General features: G+C 47.4%; 1 protein-coding gene across 3 annotated transcripts in view; it reads left to right on the top strand.

The window, feature by feature from the left end:
• LOC105277415 overlaps positions 1-18986 on the top strand; it is a 205561-nt gene that overhangs the window by 169631 nt on the left and 16944 nt on the right. For all 3 annotated transcript variants that reach the window (XM_011335762.2, XM_011335761.2, XM_011335764.2), the window contains exons 3-4: positions 13041-13257; positions 18693-18847. In XM_011335762.2, coding sequence (XP_011334064.1) covers positions 13041-13257; positions 18693-18847 — 372 coding nt within the window. The remainder of the gene's footprint in view (positions 1-13040; positions 13258-18692; positions 18848-18986) is intronic.

Raw genomic sequence — 18986 nt, 5'->3', positions numbered from 1 at the left:
GAGGGAACAAAGAAGTGCGCAGGACGTATCGAGGCCACCGCAATTATCGGGCTGGCGTGTTGTATTGTACATACGTCAGAGCCGGGATACATATTTAGCGGATCGTTTATTTCCAATCTGGACGTGCGTCGCGGTTTGCCGCTCGTGCGCCGGCTGGTTAATAAGTTAACGCGAACCCCGAAATCGCGCGGATCGATGCGATGAATTTCGCCGGATATAGAGTGCGATCGTGTGGTCCCAAGGTCGAGACAATTATCGGATTCATGAATATCCTCCGGCCGTACGTTTGGCATCAGTTGCAACTCCGTGCCGTCGTTATTAACTGGAACGATAAAAACGTCCGGAGGCCATTGTTGCGGATTTTACTGCGCGAAGAAGGTCGTGAGACCACCGAGATAAATTATCAGACCGAGAAAGGGATATCTCGATCGCACCATGTTCACGTGCACGCAGTAAATTCGGGGACGATTGTGGTTCGCGGTTGAATTACATCAAGAGGAGATTATTGATATATTATTGCTCGAATGAGACCGTGAGAAATTAAAATTAATCCTTTTGCAATATCACGAGAGAAAGGCTCGGAGATGTGAAAAAGGTATGACGGAACAAGCGCGCGTATAACGCGGATTTAAATAGCGAATGGTGGATGTATTCGTTGGCAGCGACGTGAAATTAAAATCCTCCAGAAGTATCTCTCCCGGTAATTGAGATCGATTCATTTATCCGTACGCGAAACCTGCTATTAATATTTCGCCTTGAGAGATGTCATTTGCCGCCCTTCACCTTCCAGCGTTCCCGGTTTCGTTCGGTATAAATGATCCTATCGATCCTCAAGGCTGGACTTATTATTACCAATACATCCATATAGATGTCAAACGGAGGTATAATGAATCGATTATTTTTCCGTTTCATCGTTTTTCTCCGGGTTTCATGAGAGGAGCGGGTCTGAAATGATGTGCCGATAGTCATTATTTACGTCGCAGAGGGAGAAAGACGGACTTATGCGGCTTCCTCCGGTAATTGCTCGTACACGCGAACGACTTTTTTTTCACCGACAAAATTATTGCGTTATACATTCGTACCGTCTTGTTATTATTGTTGAGGCCTTGCGAATATGTGGATCGATAGCGTTCGGTCTCTTTCCAAAGGGAATCGCCATCCAAGGCTGGCGTAATTATTGCACGCATGTATCCGGTATCGAGGACAAGTGCGAACGTACTTGCGCTCGTGATTTTTATTAAATCATTCCAACGGTGCGGAGAATATGGAGCGGATGTTCTCGCGGACCTCTTCGAAGTCGGGAGCACTGAAGCGAGGAACATTATCAAAATGTTGTTCCCGTGCCCCGTTATTAATAAATGCCGCGCTAAAAACTCGTGGATCATCGTCGTCGTCATGGACCTCTGAAAAATAACGATTCGACTTTGCTTTTACGAGGAGCGCTCGCCTGTCCGTGCACTTGCTCGCGAGAGCACGCGCTGTTACTGGAAAATAATACCATAAAAATTTTTTGCGCACTTTGCAGCGACCAAACAATTACTAAAGCACGTTCAAAGCGCTTTTTACGAGAGGGGGCCACGGACTCGGCGATGTGTTTTCCGCTTTAGTTGCCGTTAACGCTGAAAACGTCCGTATATAAACGTTGACGGCGCTCTTTCTCTCTCTCCCTCTCCTGCAATTGTTATATAGATCGTGCCACGTTCTTCCAAGTATTCTATAAAGCGGTAAACTGACAGACCAAGAAGATGGCAGGCCATCGAGGATACGAGGCGAGCTGATCGCCCGACGATTTCTTTCTCGTGACCTCGTCACTCGGGATTGCAATTACTGCGCGCGCGGACGCGCGCGCGCAAGTCGGTTGCACGCAAAGTCAATTGCGCCGACCAGTTTTCACAGAATGTCTCGGATAGCAATTATCGATCGGCGACGTAAAAATCAACCGGTCGACTCGGTCGACGTCGGCGTGTAACGCCCGAACGATTAAAATTCAATTCAATTAGGAAACACCCCGCGGTTAGACGTTTACGACCGCGTGATCCGATGATGTACACGCGTAAGAGAGCGCGCGAGAACAATTTGCAGACCGGCGTTGATAGCCGCGCGCGCGCGCGCGGGCGGCTTACATAATTCGCGCTTTATGGCGCCGACACCGAGTATTTTTCCGCGCGCGTCGGTTTTTTACGGTACAAAGTTTAGTCCCCGCGACCGTAACTCACGGCTCATTATATTTTCAAGCGGCGCGATCTCGCGCGCTTATCCTCTCGACATTTAAATGCCGCACGTACGTACAATTAGTTACTCCAGTTGCTGGATTTATAATCGATCGTCAAGCGCGCGCGATGTAAGCGTTCAGTTTCCTGGCGCGTTTGACATTTCATGTTCCTCTTTCAGTATTCACCTTATATATCTTTACAACACATATTTCATGTTTCCACGAGTTGCTCTCGATTACATTGCATGAGCAGTTTATCAGAAAAAGAGAGAGAGAGAGTATCAAAAATTTAATTATGTTCCGCATATCGAGAGTATTTAAAAATTACGTAATAGAATGACATTCAACAAAGTTCTCATGAAATCGAGATTCTCGCTGGAATCAATTAAGAAATGTCACTGCGCGCGATGCGCGTCGTTTGATTGAGGACAGCTCGCGTAATTCATTCCGTTAATAAGATAATCTGCAACCGAGGCACGATGTATTGATCAGTACCCGTGTAACCTGTAAATCAATTCTAAATTAACTTTCATCCGAGATTAATATCGCTGATGCCGGACGAGTCTCTTTCTCTCGCGGACGTGCATGCCAGCGGAACGAGCGCGGCGGCTGAAAAAGCGATTTGCAGTATGACAACTCGATCTCGTATCGGTCCGCGGGATTTCTTCCAGCGCACGCATGTGTATCCGTTCGCTATAACCAGCAAGAAAAAGCTGTCGTCTCGGAACATCGGCGCAATATCGCCGATCCTCTGCGGCGAGGGAAGAGGGCGAGGAGGGCGGCGAGGGCGACGGCGGAGCGAAAGACGATTTTATCTCGACGCCGTAACTCATACCGGTTTTTCGGCTGGCGAACAGGGTGGCGGGCGCGCGCGATTTCTTGCCAATCAGCGTGGCCCCGGTGCTTGTAAGGGTGGGCCTTTTATTCGGAATCGATTAAAAGCGCAGATAAATAAACCATGCCGCCGGCGGTTTATTCTTTACATTACGTGCCGGGACGAGACAAGGCGAGGCGAGGTCGGTTTCCAGTTATTACCGACACGAAACCGCGAGAACGTTTAACTCGCGTTATCCCATGATTTCCTCGAGATCGGTACACGTAACCGGATGCGACAAGCGGGCCAGCTCTTTATCGAACATGAAAATAGGATCGTGATATCTGCACGAAAGTCATCTGAAACTCTGACGCGATCAGCACGCGATCTCTTCCCCTCCATATCGCGAGAGATAAGACATAAGAGATAAGACGAAAATTTCTGTTATTCCTTTTTTGTGGTTTTGTGCATAAATCATATTTTTTATATGCGTTCCTCGTTACGAAAATGGTTGCAGCATTGAAGATTTAACGGAGCAAAAGTTGATTAGACATTCTTTATGTGGAATGTCAGTTAATGAACGTCTTGACATTAACTATTGTTAATGCTAATTCTCTGAATGAGTGCGAGTTGCAGTCCGCAACGACTCTGAATTATTCTCGGGAGAATTTCGCGCTGCGGATGCAAAAATAAACAGTCACTGCTGGCTTGCACGCTCGTGCGCCTAGTTGCGGAGAGAAGATTTAATCGTCGAGCATCGGCGCGAGATAGTTACATAATTGCTGGCATCCCGCGGCCGCATCATGTGCGTCGATTCATCGACGATTTATGTTTTTGCCGAGGTGAAACTCGGTGCGGGTACGTCTAAACGCGAGGCTTCGCTTCACGACTCGCCGGCACCGCGGAAGCTACGTCTACGCTGCGCGGTAATTGATTTTAGATTTAATTTAATTAAACGGACGCACACTCTCTCTTTCTCTCTCTCGTGGCGCCGGCTTTCAGCGGATTCCCCCTCGTGTCGCGGCTTAACGCGCGCCATCCGGAGTAATGTGCGAGCCCCGACGTTGTCCGCTTGTAAATGTTATTACTCGCGAGGGCGACTAGCCGCGAGTTGTAAAACTGTGCTCTTTACATGTGCCATTGACGCGTTTCACGCGGCTTAATATCGCGGCGACCTCGGCGTCGTCGAGCGGACGTTACCCGAAGCGTAAGTCGTTCCGCCGTCCACTTTGCGCGCGTAAATTCGTCGCTTTATTCGCGTGCCGGCGAGTCGAATTTTATTTCCGCGGCAGTTCGAAAGTGTTGAGCAAGGTGGATTTTTTCTCGTTCCATGGGAAAACGAGCATCGACTGAATAATCTCACGATTGGGACCGTAGTATCGATTCTGCAACCTGCTTACTAAAATTACATCCAAGATTATGCATCCCTTGGGTGCAACCACTTACGATGTCGGAAGATCATCATTTTCGATTTAAATGAAAACTATTATCAGGTCGTGGAGCATCAATCGCTCATCGAAGTAACTAAATAAAAGACAAATCGATGAGGTTTCCTCACAAAAAACCTCAATGGACGATACTATCTCTGGGCGGTACGAAAAGTCCTTCAGCGCCTGCCCGCAGAAGTCGGCACGCAGAAAATCGATACTCCGTAATTGCGCGTCAGTATTCCAAGGTGCGGCGGAAAACGCGCTGCATCCTGACATCATAATGCGAGTGATAAAACGAGAGAGAACCGAGCGCGGTTAGTACGAGCCTCGTCGTCGTCGTCGTCGTCGCCACCGCCGCCGTTCGTCGACAACGCGCGGCAGGGGGGCCTCGTCGACGCGATTATCGTTCCGACAACGTGGCATTACGCGTCGATCGAGACGTGTGTTTTGCCTGTCATTTGCGGGATATTAATACGCCTGCTCGGCGTAGTATATCCGACCCGAATAAATTACCGTCGCAGAAATTGCAATTTGCTCAGCATTTGCCTATGTGCGCCGGTGTCGGCGATATACGCGCTGATCGCCGAGCGCGCCGGGGCTTTAAACGATCGACGGGCGATCCTTTACACGGTACGGTGCGTGTAATATATACCGGAATACGTAACCCGCGCGCGGGACCAGTAGTCTAATTACGGTTTCGTAATTGTCCCGGTAATGATAGTAATACGCGGCATCGCGATACATCGATAAAACCATCGTAGATTACATCCCCGCGCGTTCACGTACGCCGATCGCGGCGTTTAATAAGCGATTGCGCGTCCATGTGTATTATATTGATTATATTTGGCCACAAGAAACCCGCACATCGATTTCCTCGGATGAAGCCCTCACGCGTACGTGACGTGTGTGCTTCTTTCGGCGATTATATCGTGATTTTACTTGGCCGTTCGCGAGTAGCGTTGGTTTTGTGTTACATAACGCCACGTGATCCTCGTGACGATCAGAATGAATCCCCTTTATCTCTGGGATACACGTTAGATAATGACAACGGTGTGACCGTCGCTCCTCTCTTTCGTTTGAAATGTAAAATGCCGATACCGACTGTTTGTTTGGACAGACTTGCCGCTAATTAAAGTTTCGATTAAATGCGTTGCATTTCGATCTTTTCATTTTTCTTCTTTCGCGCTGCAGTCAGCAGACGATAAATAAAAATCTCATAACTCGAAAGCAAATTGTTTGGGACTCGGCTGCTCGCGGCCGGGGACGCCGAAGCACGACGTCTGATAATTCCTTTTTAATTAAGGCGCCGATCGCGTTCCGATCGCTACCCCGTCGTAATAATAACCCAAGCGTAATTAATTATCGCCGGGACCTTTCGCGCCGTTTATATTCCGAGGTAATTGGCGACGATACGAAGTTCGCGCGTACCGCGATGTTTAGCCAGCTCGGCGAGAAATATGCGATAAGCATCTGCGTGAGATTTATTATTAAAAAATGTGAGGCGCAGTGCCTCTCAATTCGCTACTGATCTCGCGTTTCTCGAAACTTTCCTCATTTGTCCTTGTAATTACTCGAGACGGTGAATCTCGGTTGAATTCTTTTTGATTTACGGCCGTAATCGTCTTGCAAATCTGTCGCGATATTGCGGTACGAGTTTGGAAAGTGCAAGCGGATGTTCATTCTCGCTCGCTCATTTATGATTTACGATCCGCGTTATTCTTACGATCGTTCCTTTCTCGGCGCGGAATAGCGGCGCGCAGTCTCTCGGCGTTCGATAACGCCATGAAAAAGTGAGTACTCCGCCCAGTCGAGCATCTCTTATTGAATTCGCGGAACCGCCGCTTGTCTTCCTCGTTCAAGCTTTATAAATGAGCCCCCGAGCCGCGAAGTTCGTAAAACGCGGCCATTATGAAGGTTCCGGCGGAGTCTTCTGGGAATTTCGCGGGAATGGGCAAATTTTATTAATGTTAATTTCAGCTAAGTGCTATACGCTTATCTGGGGCTTATTACGCTGAATTACACGGGCTTGCGTTCTTTTTAATCGAGTTACGGCGACCGTGATGGATGCAATTATAATTTATTTCCCTCTCTCCTCCCCACCGTTTCCGTCTTTCTTTTTGCACGCATAACTTTTATAACGGTTCGCCTGGCACTTACGATAGATTACCGTAATATCGCGAGAAGGTCAGGTACCTTGTATTCCTGCCGGGTGGAGCCACGTAATTTCTTCCGATGCACTAAAAACGTTGCCTCCCCAAGTTACTCAGCAGGTATTTATCATGCAGGATAAAGTATCTTAGAGACACGCGTATTTCCAAGATGACTCCAAGATAAATCGTCAAACTTTGCAGAACTGTTTCCTCGATCCGATTCCGTTCGGGATTGACATTGCTTGACAATTGTTTCAAATACTTGAAATGCATTCTACAGTTTTTAATCTCTCTTGGCACTGCTGCTAAACATTTGGAAGCTTCGCTAATAACGTGACGTCTGGAATTTATTTTCTCGTCCCGAGTTTCGGACCTCGAATTGCATTTAAATACATGTCATTCCAACGACGCGGTATGAATAATCCGACAGGAATGAGAATAATTCAGCAAGCGGTATTGCCATCTTTCTCACTCATTTATTCTCTTTCTCTCTTCCTTTTTCTTTTTCTGCTTTTCTCCGAGGAAAGGGAAAACTGCTGCAAGAAAGAAGGAAAGGAAGAAACGACGCGTTCGCAAAAAACCGTCGGTTAAATCTCCAACACGCGCGAGGTATCCGCGGTCGGCGCGACCAAGCGGAGAAAAGCGGAGAAGGACGCGATAAATTCCAGATACGAAAATTAATGCCGCGCAGAACGATATTCCGGTGCATGCACGCGCGCACGACGAGGACGCGAATACGCACTGCGAATACTGAGCGGAACATTATCCGACATTATAAATGAGAATCGTAAAACATTATGGCACATCCACTGGAGCTCCGTTTTTCTTCTTCTGGTCTCGCGCGGTCCGTTTCTTACGTCTCGCCTCGTTCTCTCGGCGTTCGAGATAAAATTACAACGACCGTCGACGCCCGCGTGTCGACCGTCAATTTCTGAATTATCGTCCCCTCGTTTGCGCTTTTCACGACGATGACGACGACGTATCTTCGACCTTTTGTCTTCCCCTCTGACGGCGGCGGCGTCGGCTGCTCGATGGAAGCGAGCGCAGCATCCTCTCGCCTGGACGGAAAACGAGGTCGAGCGGATGTTAATTATCGGATAGCGCTATCTATTCAATGATTTATGAGGATTACTTCCAGCGTTCGATCCGCTGTATTCCACTATTCGTGCCGTTACTGCGCTAGTATTGAAACAATTATACATCCATTTGTCGAATTCGCCGCGTTAAGCCCTCAATTATTCAACGCTCGTAACGCTCCTGCTCTTATTGCGCTCGCAGTAGAGCGGACTAAAGGAGCGGCAATTAAGCGCGGGATGCTCTTATCGTGAACGGTAATAATTGTTAATTGATTAATTTATCGAGTGATTTCGAGGAAATATTCTTCGCGTCATTATTACCGGCGATCGGAGAAAGAAAAAATGTCGCAACTCCGAAACAGGCATGCGGTTATCCGCGATCATTCGGTGATCGCGTGGATGGTTACTCCGTAACTTGCTCGTTTAATTAAGCGAGGAAATTGCAATCGACGGAGGAGGGCGGAGTGCCTGGTTATCTCCCATTCGCGTTAACTTTGTCCACCGATCACGAATTATTTGATCAGTGTCGCTCTCATCGACGTGATGCACGATGAACGACGGTGCACGATAGCACGATCATTTAGGTCACTCGTTCATGAACGAGCGCGGTAATTAAGCGAGCGTCACGGAGCGTTGCGCGCTCCCTTTCGTTCCTCGCGAAGCCGCGAGTGTTAATGTTAGACCGCAGCTTCCCACGAAGCAATCGTAGCTCCATGTGTGAATTACCGCGCGATGAATTAGCATCGATTAGCCGATCCGACCATCATCGTCCGTCGATTAAGTCATCGAGCGCAGATCGCGGAACGTCTTTTTCCTCCACGTCCTTTTAGCGATCTCGCGTCGACATTGCAGCAACGCCCACGTCACGCCGATGATTGATTCCTGAAATATCGCAGCTCATTGAGCTTGCCGTGACATGTGAGCACCTCTGATTTTATTGTCTTCCTCTTATAATCTCTATCTCTGTCTCTCTCTTTCTGTCGTCTATCTATAATAAGAAAATCTATAATAAATTTATAATAAGACACGTTCTGCGCGTGTACTACCGCTGGTGATACCATAATCATGTCATGTTCATTAAATAATTGATTGGATATTTGGCAACAAACGCGCGTGTGAGATATTACTAATTTTCGAGCACGAGATGAATTTGTCACAAGCTATTTACACGCAGGAATTTATCTTTGTTAGCATCAACCGTTAGTTTCTCGATGTTGCGAAAAATGTAATAAAAATCAGTTTTTTCACACTGGTTTTTTTTCTTTAAAATGTTTGAGATTTATGTAATATCGTATTTTATATATTTATGTAATATCGTATTTTATATAACATTTATGGGCGACGTAATCGACGTGCATCTCGCGCTCGTCGATTACGTAAGTAACTGCTATTACGTTTCAGTGCAGGTATAATGCAGAGATTCGGTTAAATTAATTGGACGTCGTCGCATCTCGTTTCGCGATGATGCACTTCCAACAACGAGCGCCAAATGCTCTTTGTAGACGACTGCACGTGGAGACGCCTTTTCATTACGTCCGACAGTTGCTTGAGTTCAATAATGGCGATATTAATGCGGGAACAGCGGCGTCGATCGTAAATTAGATATTCGCGTCGACGTCAGCGAACGCTCATTGTCGATCCATATTCCCAACTCTGACGCGGGACCTTTAATAGTGACAGAGTTTAATAACGCGAGTCCATAAAATTTTATATTCTCATCATGGAAACGGCCGCGTAAAGCGAAAAACGCGCGCAAACCGTCGTATAAACTGCAACGTGAAAGCGGGATTAAATCGATTATCGGGGACAATGCCTTAAAATTGCTAAATTGATCGTGTCGCACGCGCTTCAATACATTACCATCGATTATTAAAATCTCTCGCAAACTTCTGCCGGCGACTGGCACCGAATATAACATACTCGCCGAGTGTTGAATTCAATTTGATCGCGTAGCGAGCATCGTTGTTGAACCGCTTTGCAGTTCATAGTAGGAAATTCGCCGCGCGATAAACTCGCCACAATCGTGAGAGAGATTCCCGTAATTGATGCGGCCTTGCTTCAACGACGCGGCTTTACGTAACGACGTTCGCCGTTTCATTGAATTACATCTAGTCCAACGTTTAGCGAACATCATTGCCCGTGCTTGGTGTAACGAACGAGCTACCTTATCGCCGCTCGCCAAAAGGAGAGCGTGCGATCTCGCGCGGAATTGGCGCGCCGGCATTCCCAGAGAACGTTACTCGCGAACAATCGCAGACACGGACGCACGTGCGTACGTGCGTTTAATTATCCGCGGTTGACAGATACGCGGGACGTACCGCGCGGCGCGTTCCCGCCGCGTGATTGTCTCGAGAGCCAATTTGTGAGGCTCCGGGACCCGAGCGGTCGGTCCCCGCTGTCACAATTAAAGTCGTAAAATCGCGGACTAATAGCCTTGTTACGTTAATTCAGTGTAATGTCGCGCGGTAACGATAAACGCGCCTATACGTGCAGCTACAAGTCGGACCGGGACTTGGCATAAATTTCATTTAACGACGTCGAGGTCGGCGCGTCGGTACGCGTCGCGGCGCGTGTAGGAACACGGCCCTTGCGAGCGGAGTTGATTGGAGCCCTGAGATCCGGAGTCGGGCGGATGTGGCGGCACGATGATTTACCACCCTCGAAATAAAACTCGTGGATCGTCGCTCGGCCATGTACTTGCGTCTGAGCAAGCGCGCCAGACGAGCAGCGCTGTGAAATTCGATAAAAATACGCGAATCAAGAGACCGGCCGTCCGCGAGCTCCGGAACGGATCCCCGAGCGCTGGTGTTGGTTACGAGGATGCATCGATTTACGATATTAAAATGCTGACCAATCGCAATCGCACGATTATGCCGCCTCGTTTGTTTTATGGGTTTCCGTTTTTCAGTGTTGGTAGGACTTGTTTTCTGTGAGAAGTTTTAATTATATCGATATGTTTTATTGAGGAGGCTGTTTTAATTAGAATTATTGCTGAAGAAGAAATGAGAGCGATTATATTCGGTAATAATTTTTCGTATTCTATTTTCTTGTTTTCTTCAGCATATAAAATTTCTTGCAAACCTACCCTGAATTTTCCGTGGAGTTTATGAGATATTAATTTTTTATTCGTCTCCGATATAATAATCCGTGCAATTATATGCGATGTACGGCGTGTGTAACTTATTTTATAAAATACTTTTACGGGAAACCAGGTATCTCGTACACTAGCTGGTTCGTTTGGCGTGGTAATTACAGCCACCGCGTGCAGCGCAGTTTATTTTCCCTTTCGGGATCGTCTAATCAAGAGAGGGAGTCTCTTTTTCTTTCTCTCTCTCTCTTCCTCTCGCTACGTTCATCCGGGCGTGGGCTCTCACGGATAGGGCGCGGGTAAAAGCTATCGTATTAAAGTCGTTTCTGTCGCAGTACGGCGTCTCATTTTGCGTCCGAGAAAAAGGATTAAATCGCGGTTTCCGCCGGTCGCCGGTATGATTACCTCGCGTGCAATGGGCGGCGTGTGACGGGGAAATAATGCGCCATGGAAAGCGACAGCAGCGGCATGGAGCCTCCATATACCTCGGTGGCGAGGATTATTTAGGTAGTGATGCAAACACCTTGCGCATACTTGACGAACGCACGACCGCGCGGCGCAACCGCAATTGCGTATAAAAAGAATTGAGTTTCCACACATGGTGCACGGTGCTCACGGCGATTTGTCTCGCAACGAGATGCGTCTTTTGAGCTGAGAACGCACTCGTTACTTTGGCACGCGGTATTTTTCGCGTTTCACTTTTTCATTTCGCTCGTGATTCGCCTCTCTTTATCCTCGGCAGGCTCTCTTTATCCTCGCCTGCTTGATAAATGTCCCGCAACTGCCGCTGCTACTGTAGCTCCGCCATTATGAGAGCTTATCGATCGCGCGGTAGCCGCAATCGATTCATAAATTACAGTCCTGCCTCTTATTTGTCGCAATGGAATTTCCAATTGATCCGCGATATCTTCGAGGTGTGGGTCTTCTCGTGATGCCAGGCTTCCTCTCTCCGCTGTTCTCGGTGGCATCGCGGTGGGCGAGTGGGCGCGATTAGCCGGTAAGGTGATCGCCACTGATGAGCGCCTCGCCAGAAGGGGAATGAATAATAGGCCAGTCGGAGAAAACACGTTCTGATTGAGTTAACCGTCGTTATACCGTCATTACGTCTCGGCGCGGCGACTCGGCGGCTCTCGACGCCAAGGCCAATCGTCGCCGCGAGTACGCGAGCGTAATCCCGGCGTCATATCCAGGTCATTCTTAATTAATCCGCCCGGGTAATCTCCCAGACGGGATGCGACAAATCTGTCGGCTCGTGTTTCCCGCTACACCCCGTAAAACTCGACGACGCGTAATCGCGAACTTACGGGTACGATATCGCAATTAACAGATCATTTACGGCGAGATGAATTTACGCGCGCGCTGGACTTCCTCGATCAAGGCGCCGTGCGACTCTCCGCTTATCGTTTTCTTGTCGTTAATGATTAAACGTTAACGATTAGTCGATCGATCGCCGGCAGCTCGTAGTCTCCCGACGAGCGTCGCCGAGCGAACAACGATTAGCATTTCGCGCGCGCGGCGCGTTTTCTTTACAGGCGTCTTATGTATCAAGTGGCATTATCTTATTTACGGTACGGCTGTAATGGCAGCGTGTTTGCGGCCGTAAATCGCCGCGGAACGTCTACTGAGCTGACACGTAACACGGCGAAGCCCGCGCACGGCCATTACGGGCATCGGCCTGCGGCCTTCCACCTCGGACGCGTTTTAACTCCGCTCGCGGCGTCGCGCATCGATCATGAGATTCATGAGCATCGGTCAGACTGGGACCGTCAATTCTCTCAGATTCTTTTTCTGTTCTGTTCGGGTTCTTCTCTCGCCTCGCTCCGCCGCCTTTCACACGTGTCGACCTTAATTATGTCTTCCTAATTATGTCTCCGCGAAATCAGACGAGATCTAAAAATATTTTTTGCGCAAAAGGGTGTATGCAGATCCTAGGAAACAATAAAATTCTGCACAAAGTGATTGCAATTGTGTGATGAATTCTTACTGATGCTAGTGTCAATTGATACTGATATTATTAATTATATCAGTTTGAGACTTTTAAGATTTTTAGCACCCTCAACATTTTTCAGACTTTCAAGTTTCCTAATGGTAACGCTGCTTTAGATTTTTCTCAAACTTTTCAGGGATTCCTAAGTTTCCGACGATGTTCAAAGTGATTTGAAATCTTCCTTCGTCATATGTTTGAAATGATTCAAAGTTAGCTCGTTAAGTTCACCGTACCGGTTGCGATACGATCAGACGAATAACGAGCGTGCACGTTCTTGTTTCAGGTTGCGACACGACCTTGGAGCCCGGATCAGGGCAAGACGCGGGAGATGACCAAGCTCTGCAACCATAAGAGGAAACTTTTGCTGCCGACCGCGGCCGCCAGTCCTGTTGCGTCCTGTACGCCGGCGGTCTCATCGTCGACTTTATCTTCTGGCCCGACGACGGCCTCGATTCACGCGAACGCCGACTCGCCCACGTCGTCGGATAAAACCAGAAAAGGTAAGCATGCGAGAACGACCTGATTATTCGGACAGTCGATCGACTCGAAATTCCGAGTGAGTGCAATAATTGAATAATCAATTGTAACAAAAAGTCGAATAATTGTCCGAGTATAACGAGTTCAACGTAGGTACAAGCTAAACAAAATTCAGAAGTATAAAGGAACAAATATTTGTGAAGAGCTTTTATATAGTTTTGCTAAAAATAAACGCAGATAAAACAAGTTTCGAAACGAGGGAGAAATCGAGGATTTTTCTACGTAGTGAATCGACGCGTCTTATTGAATAAGCATTAACTCTGTTATTGCATCTCACTCCTCGGCTTTCCAGCATTCTAGATGATAAATTATCCCGCGATCGATCAGAATCAAGATCCGTCTACTCTCGGCGCGCGTTTCCATAATCCCGACGACTTCGATGGCCAAACTTCATCGCGCGCGCACCCACTCCCTCTCGCACACGCGTCCGCGGAACTTTCTCCATCGATCCGTCGTATTAACAAAGTTTTCTGTCAAGTCGGACGTCGAACCGGCGCCATAATCGCCGAGACGTTTATTCACCGTCGCGCGGGAACACGTGCCAACTTTTATTGGAGGAAGACCAAAAGTTTTTTCCACCCCGTCGAGTGAGCCGTGATCATTAGGGAAAAAAGTCGACGGTGGAAGAAGGACGACGAAATTGCGGCATTAGCGAAGTCGGTTCACCATCCCTTCATCCCCTCTATCGCTCACGCAGTTCAGGATCGTCCTTTCTTCGATCGCCACGTTGGCATTAAAGCTCGAGAGAAACTCGTGGCGAAAGGCGAGGTGGGGGTGCCAGGCGGGGTGGAATGATGTATCACCGTAGCCGCCAAACTCCACCGAATTTCATTACCAAATCCCATAACCGACGTATTCCCGGTCCCGCAGTTGCTCCTTTCCCTCTCACCCCCTCTCGCTCTCTCCTCTTTTTTTTCCTTACTTCCGCGCCGTTAATTAAGCGGCTGTTGCAGGACGCGGCGGCGGCAGTGGCCGCGTTCCCAGTGCGCCCCCACACTTGTATCCCAAATTGCTAGAAATTATAATCCGCTCGTAGATTGAGAGGCGGGTGCGATCGCGTTGGCGTGACCGACGGTTATTAAACTTTCACGTCGACCATCGTAACTGCGCGTTTTAACGGGCATTCTATTTACAAGGTATAACGCACTTCCTCGTTCGGTTTTCCGAGAGCCCGGCAGGGAGGGAATGAGATTTCGTATAGCTACTGCGAACAGGTTCGACGGCAGCAACAGAAATGAATCGATTCGCCACGTTAGCTCGTAAATAGATTAGCGTGATGATGCGTTCCGCTTTGCGCAGCGCGCGGCATCGCGGCTGGTACGCGCTCGCGCCCGGAAATCTGAGGCTGAAGCTTAACGTGGCTTTACGGCCGCCGGGTACGAGGCAGAGTACGCATACGTGTCGGTGGCAGTGTTTTTATGGGACTTTATAGGGTCGTTTTAACATCGACGTGCGCCCGTGCCGCTTCGATTCCAATTCTCCGGTGATATAAAACGACACGCCGGTCGCGGAAGGGAGGAGGAATTCTCGCTTTTTCCCTCCGACCTTCTCTCCATCGTGCTGTCGGAGCTTGCTCGCGCAAACAGACACCCCGCAACAGAGGGGGAGAACGAATGCCAGGCACAGGGAATAAGTGGAGAGAGGCTCGAATGAATCTTTATCGTCAAACGTAGAGCTCCGAGTTTTTCATAATGCGTTCGCTCCTCCCCGTTGGAAGCCGATTTAATTCCTCTTTTCTTTCTGATTTTCAGTTTGACTTTGCTGGCTGCGCGTAGGGGGAAGAGTCCTCGCTTATACGTACGGTGAATTACCGATAATTAAACCTTTTCGGTTTTATCGGTCACCGGAGCAAAGCGCAAATTATATTATCCGAAGCAGCTCGCCGTGATGTAAAAGTCTAGTAATATGTTACTCGCATATCGTTGCGTCATATCTCTGTTCAGCTAACTTCTGTGGAATATATATCTCATTCTTTTTATTTGGTTATATGAATATTAAATAAAATTCTTAAAAGAGCAATTTGTGAATATTAATTAAGTATGTAATTTGCTGCTGCAATTTCAAGTACTTTTTACTAGTTCAAGATAGTGTTGCTTGAATAATTCAGATAACACCGAATAACTGGTTAAACGAGATGCCTCCATATGTGCTAGGAAAATGTAGTGCTCAGAAGTTAATTAAGGTAATTAGTCTGATTTCATTATCCGATTGGAGCGATCGATAGTTTCGATAGTTTCGATGAGAATCACAAACGCGTCCTGCAATTATTGAATTGCTGGTATAATACGTGAATCCAAATCTGGGGCGCGGTTTACGTGATCCTTTGTCGTGCCAAACAATTCTCCCCGTAAACAGTTTCCCTTGGAGCTCGATCGATCACTTTTGTCCTCCATGTAGCGCGTGGCAGTTACAGCGACATCCCGAGAGTAGTGAGAAGCGATTTTACAGGCGGCGAACCCGAATTCACCCTCGTGCGAACTACCGACTACCGGATTTCGTTACAGGTGGCGAACTTTTAAAATTCCTCTGCGGGTTCGGTCGCACAAGGGGATGCTTGTTTTCGTACCCTATTGAGCACGTTGCATCGCACAAACAGATTAAGTCTACCACCTACCGGTCGGCTTTATTAAGCCGTTTTTTCTTGACGGTGTATTTACGCTAGGATGCTGTTGGAAAAAATAATCTTCTTAAGAAAGCAGACAGGGCGCGGTAAGAAAAATAAATGCGATTGGATTCGCATAGAAGAGGGAAAATTCCGCTTAACGAGATACACATAATTTGAGAGATTATATGGTCAGACAAAATAACAGACCTTCGCATAATATATTCGTCATATATATCCATGATGCGTGAAATACGAAACTATAACATTCTATTGTATTTCGTTACTCGATTATGCAAAATCAGTATTATTAGAGGTCTAGAGACACTATCTCGGACAGTAGCCGAGACGAGGGATGGATTAATCAGAATTAGTCCGATTGCATTAAGAGAGGAACAGATCCCTGTCCACGTTTGTTGCGGGGAGATCACGGCGTGTCGGTCCGACACGGTCGTATCCCCAGACCAATCGGCCGGCTCGTGTCTTCTTATCGCAGCGGCGATCAATAAAGTCCCGGGAGGAGGAAAGAATCCGCTCTCCCTTCGCTGCCAGCCACGACGACGACGACGACGATGTCGAGCATGACGACGTATCGCAACATCCGTATGGCTGCGATAGCGAAGGTGGTGAATACAAGGGAAGAAGGGGATGAAAGAAACCGAACTGTGTACTCGTTGGGGTTGTGGAAGAGGATAGTGGTAGACACGGGAGTTGATAAGGGTTAATTTCGTGCGAGAAGCGAGTTACGCTCGCGCGCATGAAGAGGGCGAGTGCCGAGGAGGAAGGAGGAAAGCGGCCACCCTAGCGGTCCAACGGCTGTGTCCGGTTGTGATTCTTGCGCCTGCCCCGAAAGTGACGTTCGTTCCCTCGGTGGAAGGTTCTTGTTCTTGTCTCTGTTCTTCGCCCAGGTCATCCTCGCTTCCGTTGGTCGCGCAAGCGCATTTTAATCCGCTCCGCACAGTCCGCATCAACGCTTCGACGTAACATAACGGCACGGTTTTCATGCTCGTACTTTTGAAAGAAGTCACTCGAAACCGCTCGAACTCGAACGTCAACTCGCGTCACTCGTCGAGGTGCTTGACAACAGACGTAACCGAAGAGCCGACGATGCCACCAGCCTTCATCCTCGATGATGCTGCGTTAGTGAGATTGACGGAGAGTGAATCTAGCCCGAGAGATTACGAATGTCATCCTCATAGGTGTGTTTGGCTTTTAGCTCGAACAGTAGAAAAGTGTTCAGCACTGAGCGCAAGCTAACGTTTTTTATTGCTGTAATTGATCGTTATCAGAAATCACTTCGTTTTATAAATTTGAATAAAGATTTAGAAGATTCTTTTGTTGCATATATGACGTTTCTCGATTTCGTGTATAATGCATTTGCTTATAGAGCCATCCGAAACGTTTTAGTAAGTGCAATCTCGAACTTGATCTGTATTACGTTTTTTTTACTGCATCGTGATTGATAGTAAGTTGTATCATGTTTAACGATTCTAAATTCGAGTTTTCATTGGTCAATTATCCAATGGAAACTGGGTAATTTGCTTGCTAAAATAATGTTTACATAAAATTGAGTTTCGAGCGATCATTTATTACGAGCAAATCGACGGCGAACATCCCGTACTTAACTGAATACCGTGGTTGAAGACAGCCACAAACGATGAACTATATCTTCCAATTACTACGTCGCCCTCTTTCATCGAGTTTAACGACGAGAACGTTTATTGCTCGAGCCATTGACTGCAGGCATTCCAAGTGGGCGCGGGGGAGACTTTACGCGTTCACACGAAAACCCCGGAAGCCACAAAATGGATCCAAAGATTTTACGCAAATCTTCCGTCCCCCGCCATGGAAATCGGGTTAAACTGCCGTCGTCAGGACGGACAAGTTGCCTTACTGCCACCGTAGATTCATTACTACGCGCACCCTCTCCTCTTGCTTTCGCTTCTCGACGCTTTCATGCTTTTCCCTCGTCGCCGAGAATTATCTGCCCTCCTTCTTGCGCGCCAATCGACGTGCACGGCGGATAATTATTCTCCGTAGGCTTACAGATAAAAGATCCCCTTAGCCTGTCGCCTCGTTGAAAATCTTATCCCTCCGTCTTTCCAACACGTTTGCGTAAATCATGGCAATTTGAAAGTGTCGATGGTCCTTGCGGTTCTTTCTTATTGGATACACGAATAACAGCAGAAATATTACAAACATATTTAATATTTACTATTATCTTACTTTCTTATTTATACCATATGCCTTTTATACAAGTTAGAAATATTTTATAAGTGTACTTGTAATTGCGATTATATTCGTTCAACTGTACTCATTTTTGTAAAAATTAGAGATGTTTAATATTAATCGCACGTTACAAAATTACATTTTTTTAAACACGGCATTACGCCTTGAATTCACCGGCGATGTATTTATTTCGCAAAGCATATTTTCCGGAATGATACTGGCCAAGAGAGAGAGAGAGAGAGAGACGTTTTATAAAGCGGAGAGGTAAAGCACGGAAATGTCGGGCTAAATACGATTTAACCTTGCGGCGGGATTTCAAATGGAACATTTGCTTCATTAAGAAGCTTGGAACGTCGCCTGAATAATAAGCGAGAAAGCCGGCAGCGCGGGGTTACGGCGAATAAGTAGTATTTTAATTTCTACTACACCAGGGACTTATCGTCCTCCGCAATCGCGCTACGAACGGTGAAAACCTTTGTCGATTCAATTTCAAGTAGATGCCGGCGAATCGAAGATAATTGGATTCCGATTCTGGTTTATTAAGAGATACTTTATTGGCGTGCGCAGATGGTCTCAGCAAGAAGAAGAAGAGGAAACTAGGCGGTATAGGTGGCATTTATTCCGGCGTCTCGGTTTCGCAACTTCTGGCACAACGGGAGAGAGCTATTGCTGCGGTCGCGGCATCTGGAGTTCAAGGTTCACCGGTGCCTAATGGATCGCAGGTAATTGAGTTTTTAGTTTTAATTGAATCACAAATTATCGGATTCACTTTCTCAGATTGAAAATTATGTTTTTGCGTACGTATAGTTTGCGTCATGTTGTAAGCGACATATAATGTATTTATTATTCTGTAATGTATAG

The sequence above is a fragment of the Ooceraea biroi genome, chromosome 3 (genome assembly GCF_003672135.1).
Source record: "Ooceraea biroi isolate clonal line C1 chromosome 3, Obir_v5.4, whole genome shotgun sequence".
NCBI lineage: Eukaryota > Metazoa > Arthropoda > Insecta > Hymenoptera > Formicidae > Ooceraea > Ooceraea biroi.
Note: the sequence above shows the minus strand (reverse complement) of the source record. Positions and strands in the feature narration are given on the sequence as shown.